The 27,099-nt window shown below is 44.5% G+C and overlaps 1 protein-coding gene across 1 annotated transcript in view; it reads left to right on the plus strand.

The window, feature by feature from the left end:
• The window catches only part of LOC138262152 (sulfotransferase 6B1-like), a 125,955-nt gene that overhangs the window by 21,171 nt on the left and 77,685 nt on the right, over positions 1 to 27,099 (plus strand). Inside the window, exon 2 of the mRNA XM_069211941.1 lies at positions 23,029 to 23,138. Within this exon, the coding sequence (XP_069068042.1) occupies positions 23,029 to 23,138 (110 nt within the window). The remainder of the gene's footprint in view (positions 1 to 23,028; positions 23,139 to 27,099) is intronic.

Genomic DNA, 27,099 nt, shown 5'->3' on the forward strand with positions numbered 1-27,099 from the left:
TGCGCCTTCTTTGGGGGATTCGTCGCTTCTTCCCGGAGCACGACCTTAAAACACTGGTACAATCGCTGGTTCTCTCCAGATTGGACTACTGCAACTCTCTTCTGACTGGCCTTCCCAAATCCCACCTTTCCCCCCTGAAGTCTATTCTCCATTCAGCAGCTCGTTTCATATATGGGGCCAAAAGAAGCGACCACATCACACCCATTTTATCCACCCTCCGTTGGCTTCCCATCGAGGCAAGATCTATCTACAAAACTGCATGTATCACCCACAAAGCCTTGCACTCCTCCTCCCCTCGCTACCTGGTGAATAAACTGAAACTCTCTGGGGGCTCCAGACCATCATGTAATGCAGAAAAGTTATTGCTTGAACCTCCCATTTTCAAGAAGGAAAGATCGATGGCCCAATCCTTTTCAGGCAACGCGGTGAGAATCTGGAACTCACTTCCGCCTCAGCTTCGGACCCCTAACTCTTCCCAGGCCTTCAAAACTGACCTCAAAGCTCTCCTCCTTCAAAGACACTTCCAAATGTAATTCTAGCCCTCTGTTTTCTGAAGGAAGTCCTTCCATTATAGGAAATTCTGTTCTCCATGCCTATAGAAGTGCCTTCTCAGGGTGTTTTTGTATTTTGAGTGTCTGCCATTTAGTGCAGTATTATACCTCTACCTGTATTTTGTACTCTTCTGTAACATGCACACGGCACCTTTCCTTTTACAGCGTATCATTTGCTACCTCTTATATCTTGTTTACTTTTGATACATGCACAACGGCCACCACTGCCTCATGTAACGTAACTATTGTTTGAGTGTTTTGAGTGTCTACCATTTATTGAAATTTTTTACCTCTACTCGTACTTTATGTGCTCTTGTAACCTGCACACGTCACTTTTTCCTCGTCACGTATCGTTTGCTACCTCGTGTATTTTTTTTGCTCTTGATACTAGCACAATTATCACTATTGCCTCATGTAATGTAACGTTTGTTTTTGTAACAGGCTCACTTGTAATTCTTCTCCTCTTGTATCTTTACTTTGCCTATTGTGAAGCGCTCTGACACCTTCGGGTAAAGTCTGCGCTATATAAAAACGCATTAAATAAATAAATAAATAAATGTATCACAGCTTGGGTGGGGACGGGCCAGGAGCCTCACTGATCCTAGCGCACCACGTGATGAGGCGGGAGGGAGCGGGCTGTAAAGGAATGATGCTTAAAGGCTGCGGTTTGTGCACGCCTCTTCCGGCTCCTGCTGTCAGTTTCTTGTTTCAGTGCTTGAGGAGGGGGGAAGCTATGTACCTGCCTTCAGAATTCATAGACCGCTAGCCCCTGAGGAGCTGAAGTGGGCCACTCCGGGAAATGTTGTGTGCATCCAGATGTGTGTGTGTGTGTGTGTGTGCGTATGTGTCAGCCTTTGCAAGCGAACGAAAGCGAGACCTGAGTCAATGGCAGCGAGTGTAATTGTGTGAGTGAGAACGAGTGAGACTGAGAATGAGCGCGGGTGAGACAGTAGGAGTGAGTGCGAGTGAGTGAGCATGACAGAGTGGTGCTGGATCATTATGGATCAGTGATTGAGACTGTGTGAGTGAGAAAGTGTGAGGAGTGAATATAAGTGAGGATGAGTGAGTTAGAATTTAGGTGTAGGGGCCAGATGTAGGAAGGCATTAGCGCCTCGCAAACAGCAAAAAACACCGTTTGCGAGGCGCTAATGCCCTCACACGATGCTGAAACACATATTGCGAGTTGGTACCGACTCGCAAAATGTGTTTCAGACTCGCAAATAGGAATGGGCGTTCCCTACCTATTTGCGAGTCACACCGCGATGTAGGGTTGATTTGTGACCGCGAAAGCGGTCGCAAATCAACCCGCAGTTACCATCCACTTGAAGTGGATGGTAACTCATTCGTAAACGGGAAGGGGTCCCCATGGGACCCCTTCCCCTTTGTGAATGCTCACAATAATGTTTTTTCAGAGCAGGGAGTGGTCCAGGACCACTGCCTACTCTGAAAAAAACCGAAACAAAAAGGTTTCAGTATTTTTTTCTATTTGCAGCCCGTTTTCCTTTAAGGAAAACTAGCTGCAAAGAGAAAAAAAAAACTGCTTTATTTAAAAGCAGTCACGGACATGGTGGTCTGCTGTCTCCAGCAAGCCACCATCCCCGTGAGTGCCTAGACCGGCAATGGGGTCGCAAACTGCGACCCACCTCATAAATATTCATGAGGTGGGTCTTTGCGACCCCATAGCGAGTCGCAGAAGGTGTCTGAGACACCTTTCTGCATACCAATTTGCGAGTTGCAAATTGCGAGTCGGAAGGACTTGCAATTTGCAACTCGCAAATTGGTTTCTACCTACGTCTGGGCACTCACGGGGATGGTGGCCTGCTGGAGACAGCAGACCACCATGTCCGTGACTGCTTTTTAATATAGCAGTTTTTTTTTTTCCATCTGCAGCCCGTTTTCCTTAAAGAAAAACGAGCTGCACTTGGGAAAAAAAACGAAACCTTTTGTTTCGGTGTTTTTCAGAGCAGGCAGTGGTCCTATGCTCTGAAAAACTATTTTTGTGATCATTCACAAAGGGGAAGGGGTCCCATGGGGACCCCTTCCTGTTTGCAAATGAGTTATCATCCACTTCAAGTGGATGGTAACTGCGAGTTCATTTGCGACCGCTTTCGCGGTCGCAAATGAACTTGCATCGCGTTGCGAGTCGCAAATAGGAAGGGAACACCCCTTCCTATTTGCGAGTCGGAAACGCATTTTGCGAGTCTGTTCCGACTCGCAAAATGCGTTTCTGCATCACGTAGAGGCTTTTGCGCCTTGCAAACGGCATTTTTCGCCGTTTGCGAGGCGCAAAAGGCTTGCTACATCTGGCCCTAAGTGTCTTGAACTTGAATGTCTGCCGCAGACTCTGGCTTTCTGGGAATAAATCCCGGTTTCGTTTTAAGCTGCTAACTTGCCTCACGAAAGTATTCTTTTACCTCCAAACAAATGGAAAGGGTTTGTGTGGTTTTAACACTGAACCTATAGTAGCAACAGGATATTGTAACTAAGCCAGAGTTATGTGACATGTTTAGCATGTGAGGTGCAGATCACACCAACTGTAACCAGATACAGGGCAATAACTTAATTTTACATTGTCATTTTCCTCTCGTAAAGTACTCCAGTCAGGTTATACAAATTTGCACAGAGTCTGAAGGTTATACCTTTCCCAAAGTATGCATATAAAGTTTTTTGTACACAGCGGTGACTTGCAGTGCTCACTTTCTGTTACACCCCCTCCTCCAGGTCACACGAGGAGGGAAGAGTTCTGGGCACGTGTTTTGATTGGCTGTAGACCCCTCAGACCACCAGCCCTCCACGATACCAGGGCTTCCTAGCTGTGCCATGCACATGTTTCAAACACCCACTCTCTGCCTCTCACTCACTGGTAATTCCTGGCATTAGGGCGATCACACGTGGCATCTGGAGAGTCCGGGGGCGCCGAAGGACAGGCAGCCCGGACCTGAGGCTGGCCCGGCATACCTGGGGTCGTTTACAACGGGTGGCGTCAATGGCACAACTCTGGCACTGGTTTATGTAAATCCTGGAAGGGCGTGGCCCTGACAAAACGCCGACCTTGCCACACTGGAGTTAATTATTGACAAATGGGGAGCAATCACTGCACATTTTGCAGGAAAAAAATGAGGTGGACTTGAGGTGAGCGTCATAAAGAACTCACTTATTGACCAAGATCACTTCAGAACTTGTTTGTTAGTGAATTGTGTACAGAATGTGCCTTGAAATGAGCTGTTTCACCCAATTTTTTCAAAACTTTTCTTGATGGGGGAGTGCCGAAGCCCCAGAAACCCTCCTGCAAGAAATCTAACCCTTTAACTGGAATTTAAGGCAAACATTCCACCCCCCAAATACTCACCAGCTGCCACCCTAAGCCTCAAGGCCCGCGGATGTCCGGTTGGTATAGACTGTACACTTTGCAGTCGTGCAAGGGCGTGGACTTGTTCCAAGAGGCCTGGGCACCCTGCAGTGCCAGGTTGTGAATCCTAACCCCCCCCGCCGGGAAAGAGTGGTGAATAATCTGGTTTCACCTTCATGTTTCTTGAGTTCAGACGGTGCCAGGCCCGCTCCAGACCTTACAGCCTATATTTCTGCCCGTCAGTGCAGAAGGCAGGGGGCGGCGATGGCGGGCAGAAGAGAGGCTGTGGTGTGTGAGACAGGAGGCAAACACCGCGTGACTGTCACCACCGTAGCGTGCAGTCAACCATGTGATCGGTCCCACACAACACTACATTACAATAATGTTGGAGAAAACTGTAAAAATAACTTTTGGGGAACTTTTGAAAGTTCTGGATCATTGTATTAAATACTTGATTACTAAATAAGTAACTGAAGGTGATACTAGAATTGTGATAAGTTTTGCACACATGGGACACTGAACAGAAGGTGAGATCAAGGGCCGCCGCCTCAGGGCAGTACAATGCCAGGATGCCAGGCTGAAAGCACACGCAGCACCCTGGCAGGCACAAGCCACCCCCTGTCGGATGTCAGCAGCCAGGACTGCCTTAAGCTGAAGTCCCGCCAATAACCGGCCCCTCTGCTGAGACTGCTAACAGTGGTTCTGGTGGTCTGTGAAGTTCTTTTTATTTGACGTGTTCACCTGTTGACCCTGATAACGCGTCCAGCCCTTATAAATTACCTGTACCTGGACACGTTGGAGGTCGGTGGATCTTTTAACCGAGTCGGGCTCTCCTCATCCTAAAATAGCTGAGTCATTCAAATCAATTATCAATAATTATTGTGATTGATAATCAATACTCAATTAATAAATCAATGTAGCACACCAAAATCAATAACAGTTGGTATTTCGGCGCACCATGACCTTTCAGTCATGAATAACCACACCAGTTTATTAGAAGTTAATGAATTTATTTCCCTATATTAACAAAGCTAGCACGATATATATATGTCTCAAGACCAGTTGATATATGTATATGAACATTACTAGCTGTCCATAACGGCGGAAGAAACGCAATCTATGCAAAATCTGAATGATGATACACTCTGTTATAACAATGCAAATTACCAATGTGACTAACTGTATTTGACTAATTGCATACATTCGGTCAGCATAACAAGATTTCAATTCGGCATAGTACATTGGATGTATACCTCGACTAACCTCTAATTAGCATTGGCATGTGGGACTTCATGCAAAACGAGTTTAGTCAACACAAATTTGGAAAACTTCTAGCTAGGGCCCTGTCAAATAGCAGTTGGTACCTAAAAGGAAAAAAAACACAATGCATAATACATTTATCCTTTCATATTTACCAAATACAATCAGCATTCAAGAAAAGTCTTCGTCCTTCAGGTATCGGTTGATCAGCATGGGGCAAGTTTCAAAAGGGGCAAAGTTAAGGGCAAGCTTCCTTGCAACGGCAAGGAAAATGGGGCAAAGTTACTGCATAGGCAAGACGGGGGAAATCAAAGTTAAAGTCACTAGGGTGAGAATTCTCAAAGTCTCTTTCTCTCAGATAGAGAAAAGGGTATCAGGGTGTCGTCCAAAATGGAGTCTGGCATCAGGCTTCAAACTGGCATCGAGGAAAATGGCTGACTTCTCTTTGTTCGGTGGGTTTAAGTAAGAAACATTCCAAATCTTGCAGGGTCTTCCATTGGAGGGTTCATAGGTTGGCTTCAAATTGTCCAATGAAAATTGCCTTTTACTAGAACTTATTTGTGCATACATTAGCCTTGGAGCCTTGGAACACAAATTGTATCATGGTTTGCCAATTATTTTGGTATCTGTACCTTCATTGTCCGCACCTGCAGAGACTGACCTTGTATCAAAGGGGATGAAACCGGCCTAGCACGAAACCTTGGAGATAAGTGTATTAGTCATCTCTGCTGGAAAAATACAACTTCAAGCAAGAATATGTGTTTCATTAGTTCTGTGGAAAAAAACACGCAGTTAGAATTCGAGACCAGGCAACTAGGCCAAAGCCTGCACTAAATTTAAGCCAAGCAAAACAGTTTTCAAACAAGAAATCATGGCATACATTTGCGATTATGATGGATTACTCCATTTTTAATACTTCGTGATTAATAAAGCTCGTTTATAATGATGGCGAACTACCCCGAGGGCACAATTTCCCTCGTACATTATTTCTTTACTAAAATCACACTTCATCATATGTACTGATTACACGGTATACATGAATATATATCGGACCTTCTTTTTCTGCGTCATAAATCCCTCCTCTGATGACTAATTATGTCATCACATCAAATCTTTCCACAAATTTTATTCCATTAAAATTCTGTATAATAATTTGGCACTTCAGTCAATTCCCTTTTTCTTTTAGTCCCTTTTGATTTTTCTCTATAGATCTCCACCATTTTGTTTTCTATTTTCTCCTCTCTCTTCCTTTTGTTCCTTGCCTTTATTATTTTAATAGCTTTCCATATTCCCCAAGGACCTAATATACAAATTAATACTATTAATATTCCCTTTACTATCTTTAATAATAATCCGTTCCAAACGTTGCTGAGCCAATTTCCCACAGAAGCAAATCCCTTTCCAACTTTCTCCCAAACTCCGGGCTCTTTCAATTCCTTTAAATCTACGCTTTCTTTTGTTAAGTTTGTAAGCATTGTTCTAATTTTTCCACTACTGTCTGGTATATATGTACAGCAGTGACGTGTACCAAGCATTTTGCAAATTCCGCCATCCTTTGCTAAAAGAATGTCTAGGGCAAGCCGATTTTGAAGAGTCATAGCTCTTTCTGCAGCAAGTTCAGCATCCATCAGGATTATTGCTCCTGAAAATTTTGTCAACATGTTGTCCACAATAGTAGACAACTTTCGTATTTTTATTGAATTCAATATGACTCCTACTGAAGGAATCAATGCTCCAAATATGTTGCCTACCACACCAGAAGCTGTCTCCCTTTTCTGAATACGATGTGATTCAGACAGCCTTGGAAATTTCTTTAAGTCATCTAGTTGGTAAACTTTTGGGAACACTATTCCCAAATAACACCTCCCATACCATCCTTTAGGAAGACGATAATAGGCGTTGAGTCCACAAATATAGTATACTCCAGGAATAACTGGGTCTTGTCCATTCAGCATGAATGTCCATTTTTGTTGAAATGCGTACGTGTGTTTACATTCACTCGTTCCCACGAAAACTGTCATAATATGATGGGAATCTATGTATACAAAATCTTCCCACATGCAATGTATCTAAAGCTATTTTCCCTTGTGTCTTTATTGCAGCAAAAGCATAATTTTCTACAGACGTTCTTTCATGTAGTTCCCTCTCTAATTTCTCCTTCATTTCGTTCTTTCTGTCATCAGTGCGGTCTAAAAATTCTATTTCTACTGGTGAAAGCAAGCATGTAAGGTTCTCCCTATGTGCGTGAGCTGTGTGGAAAGGGGACATTGGTTCGAAAAATTCCCTCATTAATTTGGCAGACCAATCTCTAGCTACCTTACTTAGATGTCCTATTATGGGGACATATGCAAACGTAACGTCGTAATTAGTGTAAAAATAATGAATATCCTTTTGACCATAAAATCTAGATGCTATAATACTACATGTAATTCCATAGGTAAGAGGCATGCTGTGATATGTTACCCCTTCCACCACTGAGGTAGGTATTTGTGTACACACATAACAATCTTTCGCATCCATGGTCTCAACATACTCACTCAGCAAGCGATAGAAAACGTTAGATGAAAGTTCCTTTTTATCATGCAAGTGCCTCTCGTCTTCTTCGAGTCTTTTCAGAGCTGTTAGTTCAGTAACGATAGTAGGTTTAGAAGTAGTAGCATCATTCATCTCTTTCTCATTCTTCCCATGCATTCCAAGTACTATTACTACTATGATTAGTACGCATGCAGTTAATAAACCTATACCCGTGTATTTACAATACTTCATTTTACGGCCCTGTTTAGTAAAACTAGTCGTGATCTGTATAGAATCAGAGAGTTGAGGACACCTTATCAAAGCGGTTTTGCAGGTATTTACAAAGCTGAACGAGTTCAATGTTCACACAGTTTTCTTTAGCAGCTTTTGTCTCTTATCTGTTAGCAGCGTTGTCTCAAGATCGGTTTCAAAGTCAATCAAGTTAGCAATGTCTTAGCTGGTTGAAAGTCTATCAGGTGGTCAATATCTTCAGTCAACAGAGTCCATAAGACTTTTGTTTCCAAAGTGTAGTCCTGCTTCTTCGTTCTCGAGACTGAGTGATACGAATTCGTCTGACCAATCGTTATTGGCTACATATGCCCACTCCGGACCAGAATACCTCCTGCTCGGTATCCTTTTTCTTTTCAATTTTGCATCTCTCTTTGATTCTTTCTCGCTGGTACTTTCCTCTTTGGCCAAATCCTTTTCTTCACTTGGTGCCGGTACTACGACAGACACTTCCTTTCTTTTCTCTTTCACCTTTGGCCCTTCACTGTCATTTGACGTTTCTCTTATTCTTAGTTTTACTGGTGATATGCTTTGTCTTCTTTTTGCACTAGGTCCACTTGAGGGACCTGCAACCTCTTCCGAAGGAGTTTGAACAGTTTTGCTCTGTCCTGTTGTGTCTTCTCCCTCTGGGAAGTCAATCAGGTTCTCACATTCCTTTCCTGTATCGTCTGCTTCTGGGAAAGCCCTCCTCTGATCAGGCTCTCCTGCTTCTTCACCCACTTTGAGCCCTTTGTCGCCGTTATTTTCTTCAGGTTCTTTGTCACTTTCAGCTGCTTCAGGCTCCTTGTCGCCTTCAATTGCGTCAGGTTCTTTGTTTCCTTCAGCTGCTTCGTCGCTTTCTGAAGCTCCTCCTTGGTCTTCCCCAAGTGAATCAGTCGCTTCGTCTTCGGAAAATATTTCTCCGTCTTCTATTTCTGCCTGTTCACTTCTAGTTCTTTTTCGCTCTGTCTCAGTGCTTGGTACTTTGTTATCAGGTACTGGTAATTTCAGTGCTTCAACTTCTTCATCTGTGGGACACAATACCCTCTTTGTGTGACTGGCGTGAATCCAGTTGGGAACTCCCGCACACTTCACAGCGGTGGTAGTCGTCAGAATCACTTGAAAAGGTCCTTTCCAACGGGGTTCTAAACACGATTTCCTCACTTGTTTCTTTATCACGACCCAGTCACCTGCTTTCAGGGCGTGTCCTGGACCTTGGATCGGTGGCAAGGTGGTTGCCTCCACCTGGTGAGAAAAAGAGCGAACCACATCAGCTAGACCTTTGCAGTAGTCTAACACCATATCATCTGTAATATTCAAAAGCGCATTTGCAGGGACTGCTGGAAGTCTCATAGCTCTGCCCATGAGGATCTCATGTGGGGACAGTCCAGTTTTTCTGTTAGGGGTGTTCCTCATTGACATTAGCACCAAGGGCAACGCGTCAGGCCATTTCAGATTTGTTGATGCGCATATTTTCGCCATTCTTGATTTCAGCGTGCCATTCATTTGCTCTACCAGACCTGACGCTTCAGGGCGGTAGCTACAATGCAGTTTTTGTTCAATGTTCAGTGCTGCACAAAGCAATTTTATTACTTCATTATTGAAGTGACTTCCCCTATCTGATTCTAAAGAGATCGGGAATCCAAAACGTGGTATTAACTCTCTCAAGAGTAGTTTTGCAACTGTAAGACTGTCATTTCTGCGTGTAGGGTATGCCTCAATCCAGTGACTAAAAATGCACACAATCACCAACACATACTTCAAGCCTCCATGCACAGGCATCTCAATGAAGTCCATTTGCATCCTGCTGAAGGGACCCCCGGCTCTTCCAATGTGGCTCAAATTTACTACGGTTCCCTTCCCTGCGTTCATCTGTTGGCAAATAACGCAACAGTGGCAAACTGCTTCAGCAACTTGACGAAATTTGGGGTTAAACCAATCAGTTTTAAACAACCTAATCATGGCATCCCTCCCAAGATGAGCCTGTCCATGGTAAAATCTTGCTATCTGTGTCAAGAGGCTGTTTGGAAGAACAAATTTCCCTTCACTTGAGACCCATAAATCATCTAGTCTCTTTACACATTGTGATTTGGTCCATGAGAGTTTCTCATCCTCACTGACATCATTCTGTAAGGATTTCAATTCCTCCATTGTATCTATAACCTTTAGAGCAAATATTTCACTTTGTTCAAGCTCTGGTTCACTTATCAAATTCCATTAATCCCTGAGCAATATACAGTTCAATGCGCAAAACCTTGCGACTTGATCCGCATATCCGTTTCCCAGGGAAACATAGTCTTGTCCCTTCGAGTGTGCACTGCATTTTACCACTGCTACTTCCCCTGGCAATTGAATGGCATGTAACAATTCCCTTATTCTTTCACCATTTTTCACTGGTGACCCTGAAGAGGTCATGAAGCCTCTCTGTGACCACAATTGTCCGAAATCATGCACTATTCCGAACCCGTACTGGCTGTCAGTGTAAATGGTAACTTTCATTAATGCAGAGAGTTGGCAAGCTCTAGTAAGGGCTACCAATTCTGCTACTTGTGCAGAGTAGACTCCTTGAAGCCAAGATGCTTCCAGAACACCTGTTACAGTACATACAGCATACCCTGCTTTTAATATTCCCAATGCATCTCTTAAACATGAACCATCAACAAAAATGATTTGATCGTTTTCTTCCAATCGGGTGTCTTTGATATCAGGTCTTGGTTTGGTGCAAAATTCAGTCACCTGAAGACAGTCGTGCTCGATGTCTTCAGCGTTCTCAATTTCGGCATTCTCACTTGGAAACAAGGTTGCTGGGTTCAACGTAGTGCACCTTTTCAGCTGCACATTAGGTGATCCCAGTATTATTTTCCCATACCTTGTAAGTCTAGTACCGGTCATGTGCTGTGTTCGGGAACGTGTCAAAAGTATCTCAACTGAGTGAGGGACCATGACTGTTAAAGGGTGTCCCATCACTATACCTTCACTCTGAGTGAGACTGATACCAACTGCTGCTACGGCACGCAAGCACCCTGGCAGTGCTGCTGCGACCGGATCCAAAGTAGCTGAAAAATATGCTACTGGTCTGTTTACGCCACCATGGGCTTGGGTCAAGACAGACAAGGAACATGCATCACGTTCATGACAAAACAATGTAAAAGGCTTTGTGTAGTCAGGCATACCTAAAGCTGGAGCCCTGCACATGCATTCCTTTAATTCAATAAAAGCATCCATCTCATCTCCTTTCAGCTCAATTTCATCCAACGCATCTTTCTGGGTCAATTTTAGCAAAGGTTTTGCTAGAGTTTAGAAGTTGGGAATCCATTGGCGACAATAGCTCACCATTCCCAAAAATTTCCTCACCTCCCTCCTCGTCTTTGGGGGACTCATTTGAAGCACACTTGTTATTCTTTCCTTCATAATCCTACGTGACCCCTTCTCTATTTGGTGACCCAAATATTTCACTTTCTTTTGACAGAACTGCAACTTCGAAGGGGACACCTTGTGTCCATTCCTTCCCAAGTGGTTCAGTAGGGCAATGGTGTCAGCTGTGCAGTCACTCTCTGTCTTGGACGCGATCAGTAAGTCGTCAATGTACTGTACTAAGGTTGACTCGAATGGCAACTCCAGTGCCTCCAAATCTTTCTTTAGAATCTGATTGAAAATTGACGGTGACTCCGAAAACCCTTGAGGAATTCGACACCAACTGTAAACTCTGTCTAGGAATTTGAAACAAAAGAGAAATTGGCTGTCCTCATGAAGAGGCACAGAAAAGAATGCTTGCGATAAGTCGATAACTGAGAACCATTCAGCATCACAGGGAATTTGAAACATTATCACAGCTGGATTCGGTACTACGGGACAACATTTTACTATTATGTCATTTATTTTCCTCAAATCCTGAACAATTCGGACCTTTCCACTGGGTTTTATAAGTCCCATTATTGGCGAATTACATGGACTGCTCAACACTTCCTTCAGTACTCCCTGTTTCACAAACTCATCAATGAGTTGGGCAACCTTTATGAGGGTGTTTTGTGCCATGTGGTACTGTGGGGTCTGGGGAAAGGTTACGTTGGGTTTTACAGTCACCTTCACTGGTTCCACTCCTTTCACCAATCCCACCTCTTTCCCAGTCATGTCCCACACTTCTTTTCCGACTGTTTCTTGTAGTTCAGCAGGAATGTCTGCCTCAGTGACCATTGGATAAAGGGTAATCAGGGGATATTCTTCATCTACAGTTTCCACTTCGTCCCCTCCTACACTGTCCTCTTCTTCCCCATCGCTACTCGTCTGAATTTTAATTCCGTCATTTGAACACATAATTGAACATCCCAATTTGCACAATAGGTCTCTTCCTAACAGTGATATCGGGCTTGAGTCACACACCACAAACTTATGTGACCCTCGGTAGTTGCCAATTCTGACTTGTACGGGGTCTGTGATTGGGTTTGTCAAGTACCTGTTTGCTACTCCCACTACCTGTACTGTTCTTCCTGAAAGTGGCAAGTTCGGTACTTCAATGCTCCTAACAGTGGAACGTGTAGCTCCTGTGTCAACCAAGAATGAAACGCTATGGCCCATAACTATTCCCTCCACATACGGACCCTTTTGATCAACTTCCAAAGATGCTGCAAGCACACAATTTCCCTCCTCTTCTGAGCTTTCACTCTCCCATACATCGTTTATTCCATTCTCGCTGTGTAATGGGAACTGGTGTACTGTGTCATTTTGACTCATTCCCTGACCCGCAACCTGTTGAGGAAGCATTGCTTGCTGCTGATTCATTGGTGCTAAGGGTATTTGCATTTGCTGATTAGGTACCATGGGAAACTGCTGTTGCATTGGCTGCAATTGTGTCATTTGCACACGGGGCATTTGCACCTGTTGCGGTTGTAGGGGTTGTAAACCCTGCAGCTGATTTATATTGTTTTGGAAATTTGGATTTGGACCTCTCTGTTTTGGTCCTCTCATAGTCTGAAATGCATTGACATCATTGTTTTGCTGACCTACACCTTCCTGCACCATCATTGGGCACTCCCGTTTCCAATGCCCGACGATTCCGCACGTGTGACATGGCATCACCTTCTTCATTGCCTGTATACCATTTGGAATCATAACGGTATTCAAATCAGGACCATTATTCACAAAACCTCTTCGGCCTCTGCCTCTCATCTGCGGCTGAAACATAGCATTTCCCTGCTGCTGCTGCTGCGGCATCTGTTGTTGAAACCCCTGTAAGCCTTGTAAGCCTGTCTGAGCTGCTCTGAGCTGCATCACCATCACCTTTTCTTTCAACCTTTTCTGTTTGGTCTCAATCTCATCACTGCAGTATTTCGCATAATTCAACACCTCATCGATCGACTTTGACTGCCAACAAATCAAGTGCGACTTAATCATCTGGCTAATTTCGGGTCTCAGCCCTTCCACAAACCTGAACACAAAATGGAGCATGTCATTTGGCTTAATCGTTTCCGTGCCACTGTAGTTTTTAAACGCTTTCAACAACCTTTCATAATACGCATGTATAGATTCTTTAACCTCTTGGGCGGTTCTGTCAATCCTTTGCCAATCCACATTTTTCGACGCAACCTCTTTTTTCAGGTGCTCGATCACCTTGTGGTACAAACTCATTACCGTGGGTGATGGCGCACCTGTGTCCCTGTCTCTCTCTGGTTCACTCGTCGGCCAAACTACAGCCTTTTTACAATCTTCCCACAAATCTGCCGGAACCACAATCTCAAACAAAGTATTCAAGTCTTCCCAGAGACATTTCGCGAGTTTCACAAATCTATCTGTTTGTTGATACCACTCAATCGGCTTCTCTCTCAATTTGGGAAAGTCATCCGTAAAGGATTGAATATCGCACCTGTGCCACGGTACATGTACAAGTTTTCCCCCTGCTGTCTCTCTCATTGGCAACATAGTTATCAAATCGTCATTCTGTTGTTTTTTCTCATTCCTCTCTTGAGTATTATCTTTCTTTTTATCCTTTTTCTTAACCCATCTGCTTTCCCATTTATCTAAACATCTCCATACCTGTGCACTCTGCAGTATCTCTTTAAGGTGAGTTTTCATCCCTGCGGACCTCATGTGTTCAAAGTCTCTTGTGTCGAAATCTAACCTGTAACTTCTACTCAGGTGTTTAGTCTTACCTATATCAATTTTGTGTCTGTCTGCAATTTCTTGTAATTTCTTATGTATGCTGCTCACTTCTTTTGTAATCCTAGGGCACATGTATCTTAGTTCTTCCTCCGTGTATGATTCTAATCTATTCAAACCCATTGTTCCCTCAACCAGTTCATCTGCCTCCATACCCAGCCTTATTTTATTCAGGTATTCTTCTCCCTTCCCGCTAGATGTACTCTGTGGGGAGTTCAGGCTGTTGAACCATTGTGTTAGCTGCTGCGCGTTCAGTCCCATCAGTGTAGCAGTTACATCGACTGCCACTGACGGTTTCTGTAATGTTTCAGTCTGTGAGGTCAACGGTACCAATAGTGGTGGATGTGACCTTACCACGGTTGAGGGAGCACAAATTGGAATTGGGCTAAATTCCGACAAGGACCCAGATCCATTTGGCATTGCCGCTATCGGAGTTGTCTCTGGAGTATTTTCTATGCATCTCCTCCCTGTCCCATTCTGTATCACTGACCCTTGGTCGCTTGTGCCTGAATTTGCCTGTATGTACAGTGGTACTGGTGGGCCTACAGTGATAGGTAGGGATATTGCATCTGGATTCTGTCTGTTCCCCGAATTCTGTGGCATGTTAATCCCCATATTGTGGTTCATCATTGCTGGCATACCTAACTGGCTTTCTATTACTCGCACTTCTTGTGTCTGCTTTTGGGGCATCGAGAACTGTGTTGATTCAGCTTGAATCAATGTCGGTCTCTGATAATTTTGTCCTCCCTGTGCCATTGAATCAGAATTCATTCCCCTGTTATGCTCATCACAACAGTGCCCCTGAACCTTTGGCTGATAATCATCAGCAGGTCTCAATGTGGGCACTTCTGGGTACATTCTCTGAACCTGTGGTATTTGTGGGAAAAAGGGCATGTCGGAGCTGCTCGGTCTTTGAGATGTTCTCAAATTGGGTGTTACATTACTCTGTGTTTGTTCTGGAGGGGCAGTACTGATACTTGAGACTTGTTCGTTTTCCACATACGGTGGCGGGCGGTCATTCAACAATTGTATAATGAACTCCTCATCGTCTGACTCGTCTCCCCTTTTTGAGTTTCTACTACTTTCCCTATCTCTGGACTGACTCCTGTTGGTCTTATGGGTAGCTTTCCTTCCTTCCGTTTCCCCTTCATCAGTAATTGCTGGAAACAATTTAATCCCCTGCAATACGTCTGATCTCCAAACCTTTTGTGTGGTGTCCCATCTAGCATCCGCTAGTGTCTTTTCTACCTTTCTTATCCTATTCTCAAACTTCTTTTGTTGTTGGTTTCTAGCTATCAGCTCCCAAATTGCTAGTGCCTCAAATTGTGCTGGTCTTGGAGGTACTTTCATATCGTATAGCGCGAATCTCAAATTTTCTAGAACCCTCAAATTAAATGACCCGTGGATAGGGAACGCTACACTCCCATGTTTTTCCGTTAATTTGCACCATTGTTTTAACCATAAACATGGCGCTACGCCCTTTTCTTCAATCACAATGTAAGCTGGTGTACCTTCAGGCGGTGTTTCTTCTCCTACGTTTGCTTTAATATAAGCGTCTCCCCTCATGGCACTTTTAAATGCTTTGAAAAATGTCATCTTTCCGTCTTTTATTTTTCTGAATATGTGTAATCAATAAGTGACTTTAATTCCCGGAATACTCTTTGCTTGCCTTTCCCCTTCCAATTGCGCTTCACGGACTGTATCCAATCCGTGCGCGACCCTTCTCACCAACCAACCTATCCCAGCGCGGCTCCTAGTGACGTCACACTCACACACTGCGGCTGACAAAGTCCCGCGGCTTGTCTTCTTTCACTCGTTCTTCACTCACAAACTAATTTTTGCAATATATCGCGAGCACTTAACCAAAAATAATAAAACAAATCTGTCGGTTTACTACAGGAAAGGTAACACAATCACTTCAGAAACCTTAGGGATTTTTCACTAGCCTCAGCAGTTATTCCATCTTTCTCGGTTTCCCGCTTTCGCAAGCAAAATTTGACCCGCAAACTTTACTCTCAACTGATCAATGAACTATTCTAGTGCACTTTAGAATTCGTCAAATCTCAAAGTCGAAGTTTTTCTCTCACTCCTCAACATTCATACCGACTCATTGACCACACCCGATCAACCTATTAAACCGACCAGATTACAACATTAAACAAGTGTCTCATACACTTTTCAACATACTCCGGAGTCTCTTGACCTCGCAGGGCCCGTCTCAACATCAACAACCACGTGGACAATTTTTCTGCACAAAGCGCTACACACACGTGAAGTTCGACGACTGCCCTACTCTCACACCTTTGGAGTCCTAAAATCCTCACAAACTTCTCAATTAATCTGCGGCGATAAGCTAAGCAAGCGCAAAACCCTAACTTCTCTCATACCCCCACTAGAAGCGCCGAAAACATTTTCACACCTCCATGTCCTCCATTCGCAAGCTCCGAGATCCCGGGAAAGTCATTGGGGACTTAGGGCATCATCATCCCTCCAACTTATTTTATCAATGAAAATTCTAATTTGACTCTGTCTATTGTTTGGATGGGGTCCCAAAGGGCAAAACCGTCCTCTGCTACCATCTACTGATAACGCGTCCAGCCCTTATAAATTACCTGTACCTGGACACGTTGGAGGTCGGTGGATCTTTTAACCGAGTCGGGCTCTCCTCATCCTAAAATAGCTGAGTCATTCAAATCAATAATCAATAATTATTGTGATTGATAATCAATACTCAATTAATAAATCAATGTAGCACACCAAAATCAATAACAGTTGGTATTTCGGCGCACCATGACCTTTCAGTCATGAATAACCACACCAGTTTATTAGAAGTTAATGAATTTATTTCCCTATATTAACAAAGCTAGCACGATATATATATGTCTCAAGACCAGTTGATATATGTATATGAACATTACTAGCTGTCCATAACGGCGGAAGAAACGCAATCTACGCAAAATCTGAATGATGATACACTCTGTTATAACAATGCAAATTACCAATGTGACTAACTGTATTTGACTAATTGCATACATTCGGTCAGCATAACAAGATTTCAATTCGGCATAGTACATTGGATGTATACCTCGACTAACCTCTAATTAGCATTGGCATGTGGGACTTCATGCAAAACGAGTTTAGTCAACACAAATTTGGAAAACTTCTAGCTAGGGCCCTGTCAAATAGCAGTTGGTACCTAAAAGGAAAAAAAAACACAATGCATAATACATTTATCCTTTCATATTTACCAAATACAATCAGCATTCAAGAAAAGTCTTCGTCCTTCAGGTATCGGTTGATCAGCATGGGGCAAGTTTCAAAAGGGGCAAAGTTAAGGGCAAGCTTCCTTGCAACGGCAAGGAGAATGGGGCAAAGTTACTGCATAGGCAAGACGGGGGAAATCAAAGTTAAAGTCACTAGGGTGAGAATTCTCAAAGTCTCTTTCTCTCAGATAGAGAAAAGGGTATCAGGGTGTCGTCCAAAATGGAGTCTGGCATCAGGCTTCAAACTGGCATCGAGGAAAATGGCTGACTTCTCTTTGTTCGGTGGGTTTAAGTAAGAAACATTCCAAATCTTGCAGGGTCTTCCATTGGAGGGTTCATAGGTTGGCTTCAAATTGTCCAATGAAAATTGCCTTTTACTAGAACTTATTTGTGCATACATTAGCCTTGGAGCCTTGGAACACAAATTGTATCATGGTTTGCCAATTATTTTGGTATCTGTACCTTCATTGTCCGCACCTGCAGAGACTGACCTTGTATCAAAGGGGATGAAACCGGCCTAGTACGAAACCTTGGAGATAAGTGTATTAGTCATCTCTGCTGGAAAAATACAACTTCAAGCAAGAATATGTGTTTCATTAGTTCTGTGGAAAAAAACCACGCAGTTAGAATTCGAGACCAGGCAACTAGGCCAAAGCCTGCACTAAATTTAAGCTAAGCAAAACAGTTTTCAAACAAGAAATCATGGCATACATTTGCGATTATGATGGATTACTACATTTTTAATACTTCGTGATTAATAAAGCTCGTTTATAATGATGGCGAACTACCCCGAGGGCACAATTTCCCTCGTACATTATTTCTTTACTAAAATCACACTTCATCATATGTACTGATTACACGGTATACATGAATATATATCGGACCTTCTTTTTCTGCGTCATCAACCCCAGTGGACGCTAAGCACTTGCACCGACGGCTGCTCGTTCACCGGCCTGAAATCAGGACGTGAGTTATTCATTTCCAGTGAGCAGGCGCTGTCTTCACCAGTTCACAGTCACTGTGACTCCCCTCCCCCGGTCCACTCTCAGCTGAGCAGTATAGAGCTGCTGGGCGCGCCAGGGCGCAGGGTGCACCCAGGCCCACGGATTAGAGATGTAAAGGGCTTCACGTAGACGTCTGTTTCGAGTTTACAGAAAAGGACAAAGAGCCTCCTCCAGAGCCCGGCGGTACTTCTAGAAGGTTCTTTCACTAGGCGGAGCTGTGAAATAGCGCCAAAAGAGACCCACGGTCTTGTGCTCTCCGGGTCCAACTGGACACACGAACCCCCCTGGAGGTCGGCTCCCTGGATGTGGGCCGGGCTCGACCATGCTACAAGCCAGCCCTGCTTGGCACGCAAAACCTGCACGAAGGCTCGGCTCGTTTTTGGCTCGAGCCTGGCTCACCCACTCAAGCGCCCTGTGCTCACCGGGCCCAGTTGGACTCACAACCCCCCTCTAAAGATCTGGATGGAAAGCTTCCAAGGGGTTGTCAGTGCCCACCCAGATGCTAAGTAAGGGATATACCAGTAATGGGAAGTAGGAAAATAGCGCCAGATCCTTGTTCCAGCAGCTACTTCCGGCCAGATCTGGGATCTGGCCGATCCAGGGAGACATGCTGAATGTATTCTGGTGTCAATTTCCGCAACCAGAAAACCGCAAGGACATTGCAGCACAGCAGCCCCCTGCACTTTGTCTGCATTCCAGGGTTTTATGTGGGATGAAAAACTTGGGGGAGGAGGGGCTTTCAAAGGGGCGTGGCGTTTGTAATAAAGGGCGTGGCTTACTCACATAAACTGAAAATCTGCCTAGCACAGTGCACCGCCCAACTGGTATTCTGCTGCATCTTTCTGTCATTGTATCCAGGTATATAATACAATCACTGACACTACACCTAAAACAAGCCAGCAGTATTGCCTATGTCAATGGTTGTTAGTTGCATAAGTAGCAACAATGAGTTTGCTGTGTATAATATTGAAAATGCTTCAATTCGAAAATGATGAGACTGTGAAATAACTATAGTGAGTCTCTCTGAAGCTGCATCAAAGGCCGGTGAAAGGTGCTATGACTGCCGAGGAAAGAGAGTGTTGTTTTTTAAATTTGAGGGCAAACATGGGGAGCCCGATAGTGTCCCGTCTCAGCACCGGGTTTTTGGAACTGCCGGAGCTGAGCACTGGCAGGACCCGGCCCACTTAAAACCCAGCTGCATTTCCTTCCGAGCAGCTAGTTGCAGGTGGCAAGGGGGCTTTCTTATACTTTCAGTGGGCCCAAAACAAAGGCCTGATTTAAAGGGATATCTGCCCTCCTTTAGTTTGAGTGTAGTACTGGATGGAGTCTAACACCTAGATGCCAAATAAATGAGAGAAAACAAAGGCGCACAGCATGTTATCACTTCACAAGTACTTAAGAGAAACTGTGACCCTGAGCAGAGTTTTTATATTGTTAAACTCCCTAGGTAGGAGCTTTTCTCGCACTGTAAGAGTGCAAGATTTATCTGTCTGCATGAGTAATTACACAAATATCGATGAAACTGGCGCCTACTTTTTTAATGTAATTCTTTTATAGCGCTATTCATCCTAGTATAGGGTGTCAGGGTGCTTTACTTCTCACACAGAGCCACAATAAATCAGATTAAGGCCCATATTTATACTTTTTTAGCGCCGCATTTGCGCCGCTTTTTGACACAAAAACCGCTCAAATTTACAAAATACAATTGTATTTGGTAAGTTTGCACCGTTTTTGCGTCAAAAAAATGATGCAAATGCAGCGCTAAAAAGTATAAATATGGGGCTAAGCATCTGCCTAGGCCCTGTCGCCTAGATTTACCTGGACCAGTCTTGGCCCTCTTGGACCTCGCTCCTGCGCCTAGAGGCCCTCCTCTTCTGCTCCCGCGGCTGCTGCCTCCTGCTCACCTCTCTGACACTAAAACCCCTTTTTCTTATCTCCTTTCCTCTTTTTCTTATCTCTCTGTTTTTCTGTCTCTTTGATTACTTGTGCATCGCTCTTTCCTCTATTGTGCCTGCTTTGTTTCCTCTGTTTTGTTCATTTTCACTCAATCCTCTCTGCTCACTTTGCACTCATTCTTTTGTCTCTCACTCCTTGGGCCTTGCTCTTTTGCAAACTCTTTCTTTTCTTTTTTATAATTTTTCCACTCACTCCCCTTTGCTCGCTTTCTGCTCACTCCTTTTCCTCCGTTTTGCTCATTTTCACTCACTCCTCTCTGCTCACTTTGCACTCATTCTTTTGTCTCTCACTCCTTGGGCCTTGCTCTTTTGCTAACTTTTTCTTTTCTTTTTTCTCTCGTTTTTCCACTCACTCCCCTTTGCTCGCTTTCTGCTCATTCCTTTTCCTGTGTTTTGCTCATTTTCACTCACTCCTCTCTGCTCACTTTCCACTCATTCTTTTGTCTCTCATTCCTTGCTCTTTTGCCTCGGTTTTGCCAACTCTTTCTTTTCTGTTTAGCCAGTTTTTTCACTCACTCCTCCCTGCTCGCTTTCAACTAACTCTTTTGCCTCTCTTCTGCTCAATTCTTTGTCACCCTTCGCTTGTTTGCTGACCTCTCCCACTTTTCATTCTCTTTTGCGCTCACTCTTTGTCCCTGTGGCTGTGGCTTTCTTCTTGCCTTTCTTCTGCCCTTTTGCCTCGTTTTCTGACCCTTCGCCTTTTTCGCATCTCTCTGCTGCCCCGTTATTCTTTTCCCGCCTCTCCCTTCCCATGACCCCTCTCTGCTCCCCTACTCTTTACCTGTCCTTCCCACGCTCCCGACAAGCCCACCCACCGCCCCCGTACTCCTCTCCCATCCCAGGACCTATTTAATGGTGGGCGCAGTGCGGATGCGCCACTGACCTCCAAAGGCAAGCCCATCTGCACCCGTCCGCACCTAGCCCATGATCCTACCGCACCCCAACCGTGTTCTGCTGCCAACCCGAGGCACCTGCCACCTCACTGCTGCCACGCCGCACTGCACAACACAGAAGTTTTCACTTGCATCCATTGTTGCTTTGTGTGCAAGAACATACCCACCACACCAACTCCACCTTCACACAGTACCCACACACAACCCAACCCCCACACCCGCCAGCAAACATGTCAAACTGCCATGCATGCTCCTCAACACACGTTCGCTCAGCAAGGGGTGGGGCGAGCGGAGGCAGGTGATATGCTGACGGATTGGGCTCTAACATGGGATGGCGCAGGCTGCCAAACAGCCCCAGCCCACCTGCTGTCTTTTGCAGCCCTTGATGGCAGCACAAACACTTCCCTTCTTCCAGGAAGGTTGCTGGAAATGTCCTTATTAAACAAAAATCCGGAATGTCCACCTTTTCTGCGCTTTAGTAAGCTTGCAAAGTTTAAAACAACTTATGCCAAGATGTGAGATGTGTGACACCCATTCCTGTTGTATCCTGTTAGAAGGATCTGCGGGTAAATGATCCCACTGACAGCGCCATCTTAATAACCCACACTTAATAAATGGTCCCCTTGCTGGTACATTGCTTCCTGTGCCTCTGAAGGAGTTTGCTCACCCTGCCCTTCTTTGCACTAGAATATTTATGTATTCATTCATTTGTTTGTTTATTTACTTATGCATATCCATAGCGCGCACAATAGCCAAAGATATAAGAGTGCTTTATAATAGAAATATTTCATTACATGGATGGTACAGATGGTTTAAAATTAATAAAGACCACCAAAATAGTTACAGAGTTCGAGAATGACAAAATAGTAGATCATTACAGAAAAGCAAAATGTGCCAAAGGTGCATAGAGCAGTGAAAAGGTCGTGAGGGCCTGACGAGACTGAAGTAGTGTAGATGTCTGTGCCAAGAGCTGACTACAATGTCTCCGCTAAAATATCTTTAGGGCAGAAGGAGTTTCAGGTCCGTTCTGAAAGTCACCAGCAAAGTGGTTATGCGTAGATTTGGAGGTAATGAGTTCCAGATTCTGGTTGCACTACTCAGAAGGATTGTGCCATGAGTCACTCTTTTTTTAAAAGACGGGGGGTGGGGGGGTGGGGGGGGTGGGAGGGGGGTGAAGGGGGTCCAGCCGCATAGTTTCAGCATTTTGCGATGGTCTATAGCTCCTTGATAGCTTGAGTTTGTCCGCCAGGTAACAGGGAGTGGATGTGTGTGGAGCTTTATGGGTGATGCAACAGGTCTTGTAAATAGTCCTTGATTCAGTTGTCACCCATGGGAGAGTAATCAGCATAGGTGTAATGTGGTCATTCCTTTTGGCCCCGTAGACGAACCATGCTGGTGAGTGTGTGTTAGAATTCAAGGGGTTGAGATGTTGTTTTGTGCCCCCCACTTTCTGCATTTCACCACCACCACACAGGATCTGGCGTAAAGTTTCCAGTTTGGATCGCTCAGGTCCTAGTGCCATCACAACTTGACAGTTCCCATGTTCTGTAACACCAAGCGTGGGTCAGGCAACAGGGTTTCTATTTTGTGCACAGGCGTTGCCCTCAAAATGAATTTCTAATCCTCAAGGGTGGGTGCTCTGCAATGATAGGAGTCTTAAGGGACTTTCGTAAAAACATCCTGGACTCCAGATAGATGGCTGTTTGCAAGGGTGACACAGGTACAGTAATGTGACCTTTGACCTTTAATATTAATTTCTAATGAAATGAGGCTGACCTTCCCTTCTCTACCTCTTAATGAAAGCATTACTGTGTTTCAGGCATGAACTGGACAATTCACATCTTACAAGACCTGATATACAGCGTCCACGGCAAGGAGCTGCCAACCTACATGCCCATCCTTGAATTTGGAAAACCAGACACATTTGAGGTCAGTGCCGAGAAACTAGCGACAATATATATTGTACCAGTAAACGTATTAAATTTTATTTTAGAATTAAACCCATTAGGAAATTGCTCAATCATACACTGTTTTAATGTGTGGCATGTGCTTGCATCATGACCACGCCCACACCCAGAGGTTTAACAAGGGACCCCGCAGCCCCTGTGGTGCTGGGGGCCTCCAGGCTTACCCCGACTGGAGGGGCTCCCCTCATCCCCTACAGATGTGAGTCTTGGGGGGGCCTTCAGCATATCTTGCAGGGGGGGCCTTACTTTTTGTTACACCACTTCCCACACTCGCCCATTCCATTCCAGAGGGTAACCAGTGAACAGGGTAAAGTTGGTGATATAAGAAGTCCGTGTGGTTGAGTGCTCCAGGGTACAGGCTGTGCAAACAGCAGAGTAGGCAAATAGTCCTGGATTGAATATTAAAGATTCACTTTGCATTTCCTGTCCCGGTTCACCCTGGTGGACTGTTAGGCAGTCCCTCTGCCTCTGCTCAGGGAGGGTTTTTGAGACAGTCCCTGAAAGGAGCTGACTCTGTACACAGTAGAGTGCCCGCCTGCCTCATGTCCTTGGCATTAAGATGAAAACCCAGAGGGCAAGGGCCATATGTGCACAATTATTTTGCAACAGCAAAAAAGCATTTTGCAATGTACAAATGGTAAACTCTAGTCCAGTAATTGTTACAGAATCACAATTTGGTTTAATGATTCAGTATTTGGAAGGGGCATGTTTAGGTCGTCCCTTCCAACTACTGAATCGCAGTGCTATGCATTAATGTTTTGGGACTGAATTTCATTTGTTATTGACTACTAAAATGTAATGGAGACAGTTTACAAATTAGGAGTCCTCAAGAGCCCCTTTCATTTGTGAATGGTTTACTACCAATTTGAATTGGTGGTAAAGTTTAAGTGTTTTGTGACCAATATTCAAGTGTAAAACATTAAAACATGCCACTGTGATTTGGCATTTGGTAGGGAAGCTCTAAACATGGCCTTTACAAATACAAAATCATATTTGGGTCGCAAATGCAAATTGTGATTCAGTAACAAGTTATTTCTGTGAATAGGGCCATTTGTGACCTTAAAAAACCTATGTACATCTGGCCCAAAGTGAATTGCTTCAGGTATGAAGAGTGCACATCTGTGACCTTTGAGACAAAAGTCAAGATTTCCAACATCTAGACTACTCCAGACATATGCAAAATCAACATAAGCTGCCAGATGGCCCCATATCATGTGTCACAACTTCTAGGTCTAGATTTGTTTGCTACTGATAACACTCTGCAGGTCCTAGCAGTCTAAGACTTGTAGTATGATGTTTTTTTTATTTTATAACTAGGGATCATTGACTACTTTTTTACTAAACTTTATTGGGTTTTAACAGAACTCAGTCGAAGGCAGAGTAACAACATGAAGGAGTGATTATACCATCTTTAGGATAAGGATGACAACAGTTACTTCCTTTAGAGTCTTAGACAGGTTGAAATTCTCCTCGCAAAAGCCCTCGACCATCTTCAAATGCCAGGCATTGTTTACTCATTGTTCCATAAACCAAAAGTTATCAACTTTAACTCTCCCATCCACCTGAACTTACCTACAGAATGAGCCTGCCATGGTCCCTTTTGTTACCCTGCCTGTAGTCACGGTATTTTCTACTTGTGCTGGTATAGGACAAGATCTGTTTAGGGCATCTACCTCCCTGGGGGTGCTGGGATTTGAATCCCATTAAGTGATTCTGGGGCACAGGGTCCAGTAGGAGCAAATTGGGGGGGTGTCTCCTGGGATAGCTCTGGTCCCCACTCCCCTCGAGTGGGGACGTATGATTTTTTCAACCGGGGTATTCAGTCGCTAACCTTGTGTACATGTATCTCCATCACCACAAGCATGGAGGTCTATCGTCATTGTCCCCGTAGTGTTTTAAGCCCTGCACCAAGGCATCCTACTGGTTTGCAATAGGACATCGTCTCAGAACTCTGCCCTCCTTCCTGCAAAGAATTCTCTTCCATTCCTGCCCACAATATGGCATCTGTTGGCCTGCCAGGTCACTGTGGACAGGGGGTGCGAGGACTTCCACCTCATTGTAATGCAAGGTTTGGCTAGGGGGAGCAAATGATCCGAGAATTTTGTTGTTTCTTTAGTTTTGGGGGACCATGTGGTTGTGCCTCTGAGGCATGCCTCGATAGTTGTCCACTTTGGCTTTCCTGTAATTACAATTATTAGATTGTGGCAATTGAGGCATGCAACCAGACCCTATGGCCAACACCTCCTAACCCAAAACCACGATGTGCACAGCGCTTTTGAGAAACGGGCTTCTTAATCTCCTGTCTCCTTTCTCTTGTAAGTCAAGAGCAAACCTGTAAAGGAATGCAAAGAGTCGGAGTAGTCGAGTCTAATATTTAATTCGCTGCAGCGGGTACAAAAGGCCAATGTTTCTACAGGCAGAGTGACAACGTACATTTTCACAGAGCTTTCATACCTGATCAGACAAAATGACTTCAGTTACACATACTAGTTACAACCGGTTTAAGCCAGAACTTGCAAGTTGAAGGATTCTTCTAGTAAACACATTCCAAAGCGGGACTACAGGTGAGAGATTGTGGCAGATATTTCCTAGATTGAGTTCCAGGAAACTATGCAGACAAGAACTTGAAGTGGAGCGGTCTAAGGCGCTTTTGGAAAGCTACCAACGCAGCACTTTTTAGCTTGTATTCTTAATCAAAATGGAAGCAGTTTACAAAATGGAGGCACTAATATCAAACTACGTGAAATGTAAGAAATTGCATTTTTGTTATATATTCACACTTTGGCCTTGCACGGCCGGAGTTGGCAGCGGCTTCTCTGGGTGTAAGAATAGGTGTGAGAAAGTGTATCTGGGGGGGTGAGTGACTGTCAGATTGTCTGGGTGTAAAAATGCATACACCATTGTTTTACTGGGTGTGTCAGTGCGTGCCCGGGTCTGTAAGTGGGTGCATCAGGGTGTCAGTTGGTCTGTGAGTGGGTGTGTGATGGTCTGAGTGGGAGTGTGAGTGGGTGCATAACTGTCCGAGTGGGTGCATGAGTGTCTGACTGGGGCTGAGAATTAGTGCATGAGGGCCTTAGTGGGTCTATGAGTGGGTACGTGAGTGTCTGAGTCGGACTGTGAGTGGGTTTGTAAAAGTGTCAGAGTGGATGTGTGCGTGGGAGAATTGATTGACAGAGACAGAGAGAAAGAAAGTGAGAGGGAGAGAGATAGAGTTTTTTAGGCCTTGGTGTCTGATATACTTAGAATGATATATTTATATCCAATTAAAAATAAAAATTTGTTAAAAAAAAAAATATATATATATATTTTTATTCTAAATAAATAATATATATACGGTAAAGAGTCCAGGTGGACTCAAACCCCTATAGCTCAGAGTGACCTTCACATTGAGCTATGTTTTTTTTTTAACCCTTTATGGGCTATATGGGACCAGGAGGGAGTCCTTAAGTGCTCCCCCACAGTCCCTCCTTACGTATGTATTTAATTTAATCAAAAAATAAACTAAAAAATAAATTGGCCTTTACTGGCTACCTGGCACTGCAGGGGAAGCCTTGCAGGGGACAGAGATGAAAGCTCTGCTGTTTGACAGCGGGACCTGCTTTAAAGGTCCTGTTGTCAAACAGCAGAGTGTTTGCTGTGGCTTGGCAGTAGCTGCAGCGCTGCAGCCAAGCCACAGCAAACAGCTATGTCCCAGGGGTGGGCACCCCCGGTACATAGCAGGAGCCGACCCTGGGGGGGATGGGGTCGCCAGGGCCATCTGTGGCTCCACGAGGAGGCTGTGAGGCCCCCCTCCAACGTGAAGATAGCTCCGGGGGATGGTGTTCCTTGGGGCTAATAGGGGTCCCATAGGAACCCTCTTTAAAAAAAAAACAATTCCCTGGGGGGTGGTGGTCCCCGGAGCAGCGGGTGGGGTGTGCATACCC

Source organism: Pleurodeles waltl, chromosome 10, assembly GCF_031143425.1.
Source record: "Pleurodeles waltl isolate 20211129_DDA chromosome 10, aPleWal1.hap1.20221129, whole genome shotgun sequence".
Classification (NCBI taxonomy): Eukaryota; Metazoa; Chordata; class Amphibia; order Caudata; family Salamandridae; genus Pleurodeles; species Pleurodeles waltl.